The sequence below is a fragment of the Cornus florida genome, unplaced genomic scaffold (genome assembly GCF_030987335.1).
Source record: "Cornus florida cultivar Cherokee Brave unplaced genomic scaffold, ASM3098733v1 CherokeeBrave_3.0.0_Hap2_Chr09, whole genome shotgun sequence".
In the NCBI taxonomy this organism is placed as follows: Eukaryota; Viridiplantae; Streptophyta; class Magnoliopsida; order Cornales; family Cornaceae; genus Cornus; species Cornus florida.
This window is the reverse complement of record NW_026775579.1, coordinates 7,367,000-7,378,091: the sequence shown is the minus strand read 5'-3', so window position 1 is coordinate 7,378,091 and position 11,092 is coordinate 7,367,000. Positions and strand designations below refer to the sequence as shown.

At 34.6% G+C, this 11,092-nt stretch overlaps 1 protein-coding gene and 1 long non-coding RNA gene across 2 annotated transcripts; both read left to right on the top strand.

The window, feature by feature from the left end:
* Window positions 1-901: 901 nt before the first annotated feature.
* On the top strand, window positions 902-3,716 carry LOC132273529 (peroxidase 12-like). The gene is made up of 3 exons (XM_059774487.1): window positions 902-1,455; window positions 2,425-2,619; window positions 2,795-3,716. The coding sequence occupies exons 1-3, from the start codon at window positions 1,201-1,203 to the stop codon at window positions 3,416-3,418; spliced, it is 1,074 nt and encodes a 357-aa protein (XP_059630470.1). The 5' UTR covers window positions 902-1,200; the 3' UTR covers window positions 3,419-3,716.
* A 2,006-nt stretch (window positions 3,717-5,722) lies between these two features.
* LOC132273528 (uncharacterized) lies at window positions 5,723-10,090 on the top strand. Its single transcript, XR_009470135.1, has 3 exons — window positions 5,723-5,963; window positions 6,767-6,824; window positions 8,422-10,090. It is a non-coding gene; the product is annotated as an uncharacterized LOC132273528 (long non-coding RNA).
* Window positions 10,091-11,092: the final 1,002 nt, after the last annotated feature.

The following is an 11,092-nucleotide window of genomic DNA, read 5'->3' as shown; positions in this document are numbered from 1 at the left end:
GGAAGTACTCTTATGCCCCATGTTACATGTGTTAATTAATGGGTTAGGAGTATTTATCTTAACACATTAATAAATTTTTCATATTAACAAGACTTTATTTAAAGAGTAATGATAGTTACACCGAATTTATACATCGAATTATTAAGCATAATGATGTGGCGGCTTGCGCGTGATTTTTACTAATCTACTTATTCACTTTTACTATTTACCATCCTTAATTTTAGAAGCCTCCCCAATTTCTCAGACGAAGTTTCTCTTATCATCCTCAATTTTTCGGTATTTTTTTTTTCTTCCTTTGATTCGATGTGATATGCAACAACTCTAAATATTTTGACGTCAATCAACAAGCTTTTGACGATTTGTACTTTTTTGACAATTTGAAGTTATTGAGTACCTCTGGTAAATCAAATATATATATATATATATATATATATATATATAAATATTTGATTTATATATATATATATATATATATATATATATATTTGATTTACCAGATGTACTCTGTAAATCGTCAAAAGTCGCAAATCATCAAAAGTTTATTATAAATTGTCAAAACATTTGAAATTGTTGTAAATCACGTCAAATCGGAGGAAAAAAAAAATATTGTTTAAAAATTAGATTCTATTTTGTGCAAGAGAGAAAAATTGGGGATGGCAGAGAAACTATTTTTTATTTTGTGCAAGAGAGAAAAATTGGGAATGATGAGAAACTTTATCTGAGAAATTAGGAATGGCATTGACGGTATAGGAATGTGAACAGTAAAAATGAATAAATAAATTAATAAAAAATTATGATTTATGTCACCTAAACTGTAACATCTCGCATGACTCCGGTGTAACTATCGTTTCCCTTGCCTAAAGCCCATGTTAAATGTGTTGGTGGTGTCTTTTCGTTGTTATCTTGTTTTTCTTTTCCTTCCTAACCCATCATAAAAATCTTCATTAGCAAAGACTTTTGAACACATTAGCAAAGACTTTACCTAAAACCCAATAAAGTTGAAAATTTCAAGTTTATGGTGTGGCTTCACAGAAAGTACTCCATGGCTACAGGCATATATAAATATTATTTATTTTGAAGGTCCATGCTTATTTTTGAGGTCAATGGTCGATCCCTTTCCCTATAATATATAATATATATAAGCCTCTTGCTTTGGTGTATTTGTTGGATAACAAAAAATTGAGAAAGCTGTTAGCAAACATGGCTTCTTCTTCTTCTTCATTTACTACTTATTTGGTTTTGGTTATATCTGCAACAATATTATTGTTGGCGTCTCTCTCAGAGGCTGATCATTTCTCTGCCCCTGTGGTAAAGGGACTATCCTGGAATTTTCACGATTCAAGATGTCCAAAAGTGGAAACCATTGTAAGAAAACACCTCAGGAAGGTGTTCAAGGAGGATGTTGGCTTAGCTGCCGGCTTGCTTCGCCTCCACTTCCATGACTGCTTTGTTAAGGTATTTCTCCATATATATATATATATATATATATTCTCAGATTTGGAGTATGCTGTTTACTTAGATAGATAGCTAGTGTTATACAGGCCACTCATTTCACATTTAGAGATTTAAGGGTAGTTTGGTCTGTGAAATGTTCTGAAGTAGCTAATTAGTTATGAAAATTGGGTGAAATTGGCTGTAGGTATATATATTGGCCATTAATTTCCATTTTTTGAAATGTTTGTAAACTAGCTAGTACACAACCCCATTTCATATATCTCATCAAAACTCTTTAATTTGCTAAATTGACATGAAAAGAAGAAGCTAATTAATGTTGGAATGGAATTTGTTCTAATTTGCTCGATCTGTAAACCATAAACTAACTGCTTTACTTTCTTCTTGTACGTTGCAATGCTTTAATAATAAGCTTCTAGTAGATCATAATTTATACATGTTAGTTGTATCGTAATCAATTCACAGCAAAATTACCATGACCCTATGTCTAAGTAATCAATCAAACATTAGATTGGGAATTGAATTGATCTCAACAACTACTCAAATTTGTGCTTAAAATCGATTGAATTCCGATGGCATTTTTATTTTTTTAATACTAAATTGCTGCACGTGGTTGCGAATTTGGGTGTGGTAGATCCATGCAACCTCCTGGAGGACAAATTTATAATATAATATTGTAGATCCAATGGAATACTCAATTATTTAATGGATTAACCACCAAATTACGTCGTAAACTTCAATCTTTGACAAGAAACAATAGATAAGAGAAATATTAAAAACCATTTGTTGAAGGGATTAGGTTGTTTGTCATGTGATGTGTGCTATGTTAAGTATATAAGGGACATTGATATTTTTGGTAATAAAAGGTTTATCACAAGTGTTTGACTTGTTTATTGTGAGGGTACCATTTTTCTCTCCTTTTATATATAGATATAATATAATGTAATGTTGTTGTGTATACGATGATGACAGGGGTGCGATGGTTCTGTTTTGCTTGATGGGTCGGCAAGTGGTCCAAGTGAGAAAGCGGCACCTCCCAACTTGAGTTTGAGGGCTGGGGCGTTTAAGGTAATTGAGGACCTCCGTGAGCTTGTGCACAAAGAGTGTGGAAGGGTCGTCTCCTGCGCTGATATCACCGCCCTTGCTGCTCGTGATGCTGTTTACTTGGTAAACCTAGCTAAATTTTTTTGACTTTATGTTTCTTTAATAGATCAATTTAAGATGACTTCAAGAAGGCCACACAATCTAACCACCTTATAATTATATATTCATATAATTAAGCAAGCCACACTGATCTATCAACTGCATTAATTAACAATATTTTATAAATTTTGGTTTGCAGTCCCATGGCCCTTACTATGATGTTCCCTTGGGAAGGCGGGACGGTCTCAACTTTGCAACAATAAATGCCACACGAGCCAATCTCCCCCCACCAAGCGACAACACCAGTGCCCTCATCACCTTTTTTGCAACCAAGAAATTGGATGCCACTGACCTCGTAGCCCTCTCCGGTGGCCACACCATCGGACTCAGCCACTGCAACTCTTTCACTGCTAGGCTCTACCCCAACCAGGACCCAACCATGGACGATTCCTTAGCTGAGGACCTCAAAGGCATTTGTCCCACTGAAAATACCAACACCACCACCGTGATGGACATCCGAACTCCAAACAAATTCGACAACAAGTACTACATTGGACTCGTGAACCGGCAAGGCCTCTTCACGTCCGACCAAGACTTGTACATGGACAGTAGGACTCGGGACTTTGTCACCAGCTTCGCTGATGATCAGACCCTTTTCTTCGACCAGTTTGTTCTTTCCATGATAAAGATGGGGCAGTTGAGCGTGTTGACGGGCAGAAAAGGAGAAGTTCGTGCAAATTGCTCCGTTAGGAATTCTGATAATCATTCCTATCTGAGGTATATGGTGGAAGATGATGAGGAATCCAAGTCAGAGCTTCGGTAAGGAATTCTGATAAACATTCGCGTGGAAGATGATGAGGAATCTAGGTCGATATATGGTAGCTTTAAAAGTAGTTACAGTGTTTGAATTGTGGACATGTTTGTGTTTGTTTTTCATTGCTTGTTTAGGTGTGAAATTAACATTGTTATATGTTTTTTTCTGAGCCAACGGGAGGCATCTTACCAGTTAGGCTAGAAAACTTTGGCACTTTGTTATAAGTTGCTGATTGTACGTGTTGTAAAAATAAGTGTGGTTGACTGATTAAAACGCTAGACTTTCCAACATAGTTCTTAATCGTTAATTCTACGAAAATGGATGATACTATATATAAGGTCATATGAATTATATAACTATATATATATAGGATTACATATGATTCCAGTACCATCTCTTTATGCAAAAAACAATAAATATATGAGTATATACATGTGGCACAAGTATTGTAATTCCATCTCTTTCAAGTATAACTGTATCCAAAACATTATTAGAATAGCAGACGTATACCACCATGATGTGCATGTTTATGCAAACTAGAAACAAATCATCCCAAAATCAAGTTGTCTTTATTTCTTTCCCTTTCGTACCAATGCTCTCACATGTTTCCAATTTGTTGAGTCAAGGCTAAGCTGGAATTTGTATTTCCATTCATTAACCATATCAATTAAAAAGTTCATACCTGCACCAATCTGGTTTACCGTTGACTGGACTTTGACCAAAAGTAGCGTCCCAGTCGATGTTTGCCTATTCTGCTCCAAATAAGATTTCTTCTGGAGCTTGCAATGTATTGCACTGAATTGTTTTCAGAAATTCAGTAGCTTCGATTAACTGTTCTGCTAAATATGTTGGGTAGTTCATAGGCAGCGTTGTGACGAATAGTCTTCTTCCATCATAGATGTATTTAAATGGAGGTTCTAAAGAATCATCTTGTAGAACTCAACGAGCCTTGTCTTGGAGGTGGATAAGACTGTTGATAGCTAGATCAAAGGGGTTAATCCTTTTTGCGATCTGCTGAGAATTCAAAAATTGGTGATGTTCGAATTCGCTATCTTCTGTAAGTTTGAGAAGCCAAATTTGATAAGGATGGAAAAATTTTGTTTTTTCTCGCCATCCAATAGTACTAGAAATCCAGAAAGTTAAATTGCAGCTGAATTTCCAGTGAGCTTGTTTTGTATATCATGGCTTTGATCATGGCAGGGAAAGCATTCCATGACATACAATCATATGAGGAGAAAGTAATTTTGTTAATTACTCCCCAATCGACAGGTTCCATTGACCAGTCAAAACCGGGTACAATGAAAAGAGTCATTTTTGAAATCTTTTTATTGTTGTAAATCATGTCGAAATGATTTATCTCTTCATCATTTTCTAGATAAAAGTTTTTAATTGTTGTAGAATGATCATCTATTTTGGAGAGAATTATTCTAAACAATTCGGGAGAAAACATGTTTCTTGCTTTTTCAAGAAGACATATTCTGTAATAATCCGGATTTTCACGGATAATTTTTTTCCGTTGTCTTTTCCTTTTTGGGTTCGGTTTTTCATCACTTGATGTCGTCTCGAGTGCTCTGGAATGATTTCCGAGACTCTTTTCCTTAGATTGACAACTTCCTTTGGGGATTGTGTCATTTCCATATTTTATTTTTCCGAATACTATTCACATTTTGTCTTTTTCTCGTTTATCCTTTTTCCTTTTCACAACCTCACTTTTTGTGCTCGGATTTGATTCCGATTTTGCATGCATTCATGATATTTGATTTCCATGATAGTGGTATTTTTATTTTTCTAGAAAAGCATGTTGATTGCTTACTTCCTTCATAAAAGGGGCATTAATGCATACTTTAGTGTAATTCTTCTTAACTTGTGGGGTTTTAGTGTAATTAAATAAAGTAATTATTTTTCATCGTGGGGACCATTTTGTAATTAAATTTGGAAGATATTTTCAAAAAGAGCCTATTTGCAATTTTTGAAAAGTGTGACAAGTGTCACACTCTCATTGGTCCACTTGTTAACATTTGTGTGGAAACACTTTGATGTATTGGATGATGACATTTGGAGGGTGACGATTCACCCACTTGTTGGTCTAGAATTGGTGCACTTGTTGGCTTGGATGGTTAACAAGTGTAGGTGTAGGATTAAGCCTAGGAAGGAGCCATGAATTGGTGACAAATGTAGGTTCACAATTTAGTTTTGCAAATATCTTTGGGCCACTTTGGGATTATGATTTTAAAGGAGGGTTTTTGTGCAATTGACCATAGATGTGTGTGTTGACCATGGTGTAGGATCACATAGTGAGTGGAGGATTTCTATTTCCTCCACTCACACATTTTCACATTTCATCTCTTTTTTCCTCACCACAAAACCCTAGCCTCCATGGATGAAGCTTGAAGCTTTAGGCATTAACCTTGATCTTTGAGGCCCTTCCACTTACTTTAGACCATAAAGCTTGGAATACTTTTTGTTCCCCTCATCCTCCTCTTCAAAACCCTTGAAGGATCTAACCTAACTCCTAGTTTTGCTTTGGTATCTAGGGATTCAATTCTTTAGTGAGGTATTGATCTATTATTTTGAAGTATTTTTATGTCATTATTGAGTGTTTTACATCCATAGAAGAGAAGGACTTGTATTCTTCTTAAACTATTTTAACTTGAAATAAATATTGTCAAATTAAATATATAACATGAAAATATAATCAATTAGCTTCCATTCAGTTTTGGTTTCATATAATTTGGATTTAAAATGAATTAGTTATGAATTTTTGAAGTTGCAAGTTAATTGTTGGAAATTTAAATCTTTTCTTATCCGGTCCGGAAACAAATTTTTATATGGAGCTGTGGTGCTTCAATTACCTTGAAATTTTTATTGAAACTTTCCCCATGGATTCTACACTACTCAGAATTTTTTCACGTTTTTAGAGCATTTCTAAATTTTTTTAAAAATCCGAGACTATCAGTTGTCCGTGTTTTTATTACAGTTGGAAAACATATTTTTAGATGATTTATTTCACTAACCTTTTGACATTGGATCATGGCTTAAATTTCCAGTTTTACACTCTCATATGTTTACTTCCAAAATAAATTAGGTTTGCCCAATTTGGATGTCAAATGAATTTTTCATGAATTTTCAAAGTTGGAAGTTACAGGCTGAAAATGTGTTTTCTAGGCAGAATTTGTTTCAAAGTTGTGGGTCAAAACTGTTTCAATTGGGAAAATATTTTGTTAAACTAAATTGATATTATCAAATTACAGTGTTTAAGCTTTCATTGGGTTTTGGATTCATTCAATTTGGATTAGAATTGAGTTTTTTATGAATTTCCCAAGTTTAAGGTAACAAGCTGAAATATCTATCTTGCAGACCAAAAATTTAGGGTGATTTCATTTTGGTGGTAATTGGGATTTTCATTCCAATTGAGGTAGGAAATGTTTTAGGATTTATATATGTTGTATTGATTGTTTCTCATGATTATACAACTTATATGTATACCTTGTATCAAATTTAGAAAGTTGGTAATTTTTATTTCTTTGTATAAGATTTAAAATTCATGATGATATATAACTTTGATTTGAATTGTGGCATGCTAGAAAATCATGTTTTAATATGTTTGTTAACATATATTAAATTGGTATTGATTGAATAAAAATTGCATATTTTATTTAATATTTATCTTTTGTGAAAGATTAAATCCCATGGCCGTACCTTGCATGAAATTGACTTGTGATATGCTTTTAAATTATGTCTTGGCATGTTGTTTAACATACTTTAATTTGAGAACATTTGGACAAGTATGAAAATCTAGAGATTTTAATTAAAATGATTAATTAAAATCTAATTAAGGGTTCCATTGGCCTAATTAAGGGTTTAACTTGATATTTGTGATAACTATGACTTATGTTCTAGCATATGTTAATTTGGAATCATTTGATGTTGTTTTAGAAGTTAGGGATTTGATTATCATGATTTAATTAAATTTCACTTTATTGTTCTTATGGCCTAATTGAGTTTTGATGTGGTGTATGTAATGACCATGCTATATTGTTTATCATGTATTAATTGGAAGCCATTTGATTGAGATTTGAAACCTAAGAAATTTAATTAGTTTATAGATTAAATTCCGTTTCTATGGTATTATTGATTAACTCATGTATTTAACATTGATAGTATGTTTAAAGCATGACGTTTGACTTATAATGAATTTATGAGTTTATGTTTTCAATATTGGATTATATTATTATAGCGTGTAACGAATCGCACTTTGAAGATTCGACATTGTCATCCTATAGTAGTTGTGGATTTAGAGCATGTGTTGTGGATACAATCTACTTGTGCATGGAAGGTAACTTAGTGCATTATATAAATTACGTATAAGTTATGAACTTATTTGATTATTTTGGAGTCTTGGGACATTGTTACTGTGATATGGCTAAAGTTCGGCTTTAGTGCGGGAGGTATGAGTTCTCCCCAATTGAGATAGTGCGCACTAGGGTGGTCTTCCCAGCGGGTTAATGCCTGGAATAACCAATTTGTTCTTGGTTTAGTCCGAGACGTGATGTCCAAGTCTTCCACTATTTGTTTTCGCATTTAATTCCAAGTTATCAATCATGTTTATATTGTGACTTTGGTTTTGGCTATTGGCGATTTGATGTTGTTAAGTATATTCATACTAAATTGCTATATTTAGTTGATTTAGCATTTAGATTTCAAGTTGATAACTTTCAGAATCTATATCTAGTTACTTTGTGTAAGTATGTTTCTATCTGGTTGCTTTGTGTAAGCATGTTTTTAGCTAGTTGCTTTGTATAAGCATGTTTCTAGCTAGTTGCTTTGTGTAAGTATGTTATATCTTGTTGCTATGTGTAGCATGCTCTTGTGTTGTTGAAATTGCATAAAGGATGTGTTTTATACTAGAAATGATCTTACATAGCTAGGATGCTCCTTGAGTCTCACCTTTGACATAGACGTTCGGTGGAATGAACTATAATGATTAAATCATGTACACTTGTAAAACGTAGGTCGATGCATGCTCATTTCCTACGAGTAGCTTTATGTTACTCACCCCTACGATACTGGGGCATATTTCAAGTACAGGATACAAGATTGGAGATTGCAATTGCTTGGGTGATTTGCTGAGTTGAGCTTCTTTAGAAACATTCTTGTTCACATGCAAGTGTTAGCATGTTCATGATTTGTCTATGAAATGTAATTTTTCTAACTTGGAGGTCTGACATGTCAAATGTTGTAAATGAGTTGTAATAAGGCCATGGGCCATTGTAGCATGTTTAAAATACCATTTTACACTTGCGTGTATGTTCACATCATCACACAATAGCAGATAATGCAATTTGATCATGCTATGGGGAGTCATTTTGATGCCTTAGGGATGACGTACATCTCCAGTGGCCACTTAGTTTCCTTCGTTTCCGCATTTCGAATCCATTATCGGGTCATTCTTTTGGTTCATCACAGGACACACTAGGTTGAAAAATCTAGGGTCGTCACATATTCGATTGATTTTTGCAAAAGTTTTTTTTGGAAAACCATGTTCTCCAACAAACTAGGCAAGTTTAAGAAAATAATGTATTTGATCTAAAGAAAAATCTTTTTCCCAGTCAACAGTGAGACAGATCTGGATGCAAAGCTTTTTTATATTGCAGCAACCCTGCAAGGAAATGCTCTTGATTGGCTTCGCTAGTGGGATCAAACAGATCAAGGTAAGTGACAGAAAGGTGAGCTTCTTAATAATTTTAACGAACTCGACGCCATTCTACAAGGATTCGTCAAGATCCTTAAAAAAGAACTCGTTGGTCATACCGGAGAAACCCTCCTTTTCGATGATGTTCGTTCGTAAACTGGACTTCTTCTCCAATAACATTACTGAGTTTAATGTTAGAGGATTCTTCTTCAGGATGAGACACGCCTAATGTCTTACATCATACTCTATAGTCTCATTAGACGGCAATGGTGTGGTTCTAATTTTACTTCGAGTAGCTAACCATCAATGCAACTAGCTAGAATCAAAACTTTTCTCACCTATTCCTTTCCCAAAAAAAATTTAAAAAAAAAACAAATAATAATAATATAGGCAATGAGCTCAAGCCCACCAGAGCTAAAGTCAATTGGAGCTTTATTTACAGACCTAAAGAATGTGGTGGCTTTAGGTATTCCTAACATTGCCACCCTTAATAGAATTTCTATTCTTAGGCATGTTCGGAATTTTTTTGAGGATAATGGGCAATCAATTTGGCATGACTGGGTGCATATTATTCTTATCAAAGATAAAAGTTTTTGGAGCATCAAGCCGTCTCCTGGAATTGGGGGGGATGATTCTCAAGCACAGAGGACTGGCTAGGCCATTTCTTAAGCACATTAATATAGGAGATGGGAAATGTATTTCTATGTGGCATGACTATTGGCTTCCTCTAGGGCCTTGACAAAATAATTGATCCATTACTTATACCCATTCCTCATTTGCAGCTTGTTGTTTGTGGTTCGTTTTGGTATCACAATAAAATAAAGATATAAAGGTGATATCTTAAACACAAATATGAAGGTGCTTGATGAAGGAGGAGAAGGAGACCGATCTCAATAAATTTAGATGGAGGTAGGGAGAATATGCAATCATTGTGATAGAGTTTTAATTCTGTCTTGTAGTCCTGCCTCATTCATTATGAGAGAGTGTTATTTATAGACCACAGACCACCTTGGATATTAACCAATGGTGATATCTTCTTTCTATTTTATTTATTTTTTTAAGTAATAATTGAATTAAAAAGGCGTTCAATAGGGGAACACATCCCTTATACAAAAGTGGAACCTGGGTTTAAGGCCCCAAAGAAGCCGAAAAAATAATTAAAACTTCAGAAGAGGAACATGACTTCCTCTCACATAACTGAAAAGAGAGCTTATATTATGGAGTTTCATAATCGCCGTGCACGATCCTTTCCCTTCAAACATTTTACTATTCCTCTCCTTCCAAATGCACCACCAAACACAATATAAAATCACTCTCCAATAATCGCGAACAGCACTATGCACGGGACATCCTCTCCAAATACGAATCAAATCCTTAGGATAACAAGGCATAACCCAACGCATATCAAACAGATAAAAAATAAGATTCCAACAATCCCTTACTACAGGACAATGCATGAGAATATGAGCAACTAACTCATCATCTTGTTTGTAAAGGCAACACCAGTTAACAAGACAGTTACCCATTTTGCTTAGATTATCAATCGTCAGGATCTTACTCCATACAGCGGTTTAAACAAAGAATGCCACCCTAGTTGGAGCCATAAAGTGCCAGATAGTCTTACACGGAAAATCAACGATATCAAAATCAGGTAGACATAAGAATAAGGATCGAACTTCAAAGCGATCATGGGAAGAGGGAATCCATGTCATATCATCACAACCTCTGCCAATTATCTCCTGTCGATACAACAGATCCAGAAAAATACATACCTCGTCCACCTTCCAATCCTAAAAAGAGCGTCAAAATTGCACGTCCCACGTAATCCCATTACTATTAAGTCGATAACAGTCTGCTATGTAGGCATGTCTATCAACTACAATATTGTATAATCTGGGAAATAAACAAGATAAAGGCCAGTCTGTAATGACCCGGTCATTTTCATTCATTTCCTTTTCTCGGATCTTCACGGATATTTTTTTCCCGTTGAT

What these genes read in the sequence shown, in the direction of transcription:
- LOC132273529 (XM_059774487.1), top strand. Translation starts at nt 1,201, where the DNA reads ATGGCTTCTTCTTCTTCTTCATTTACTACTTATTTGGTTTTGGTTATA. An exon ending in TCCATGACTGCTTTGTTAAG is followed by an intron (nt 1,456 to 2,424) that starts GTATTTCTCCAT and finishes CGATGATGACAG; the next exon opens with GGGTGCGATGGTTCTGTTTT. An exon ending in CTCGTGATGCTGTTTACTTG is followed by an intron (nt 2,620 to 2,794) that starts GTAAACCTAGCT and finishes TTTGGTTTGCAG; the next exon opens with TCCCATGGCCCTTACTATGA.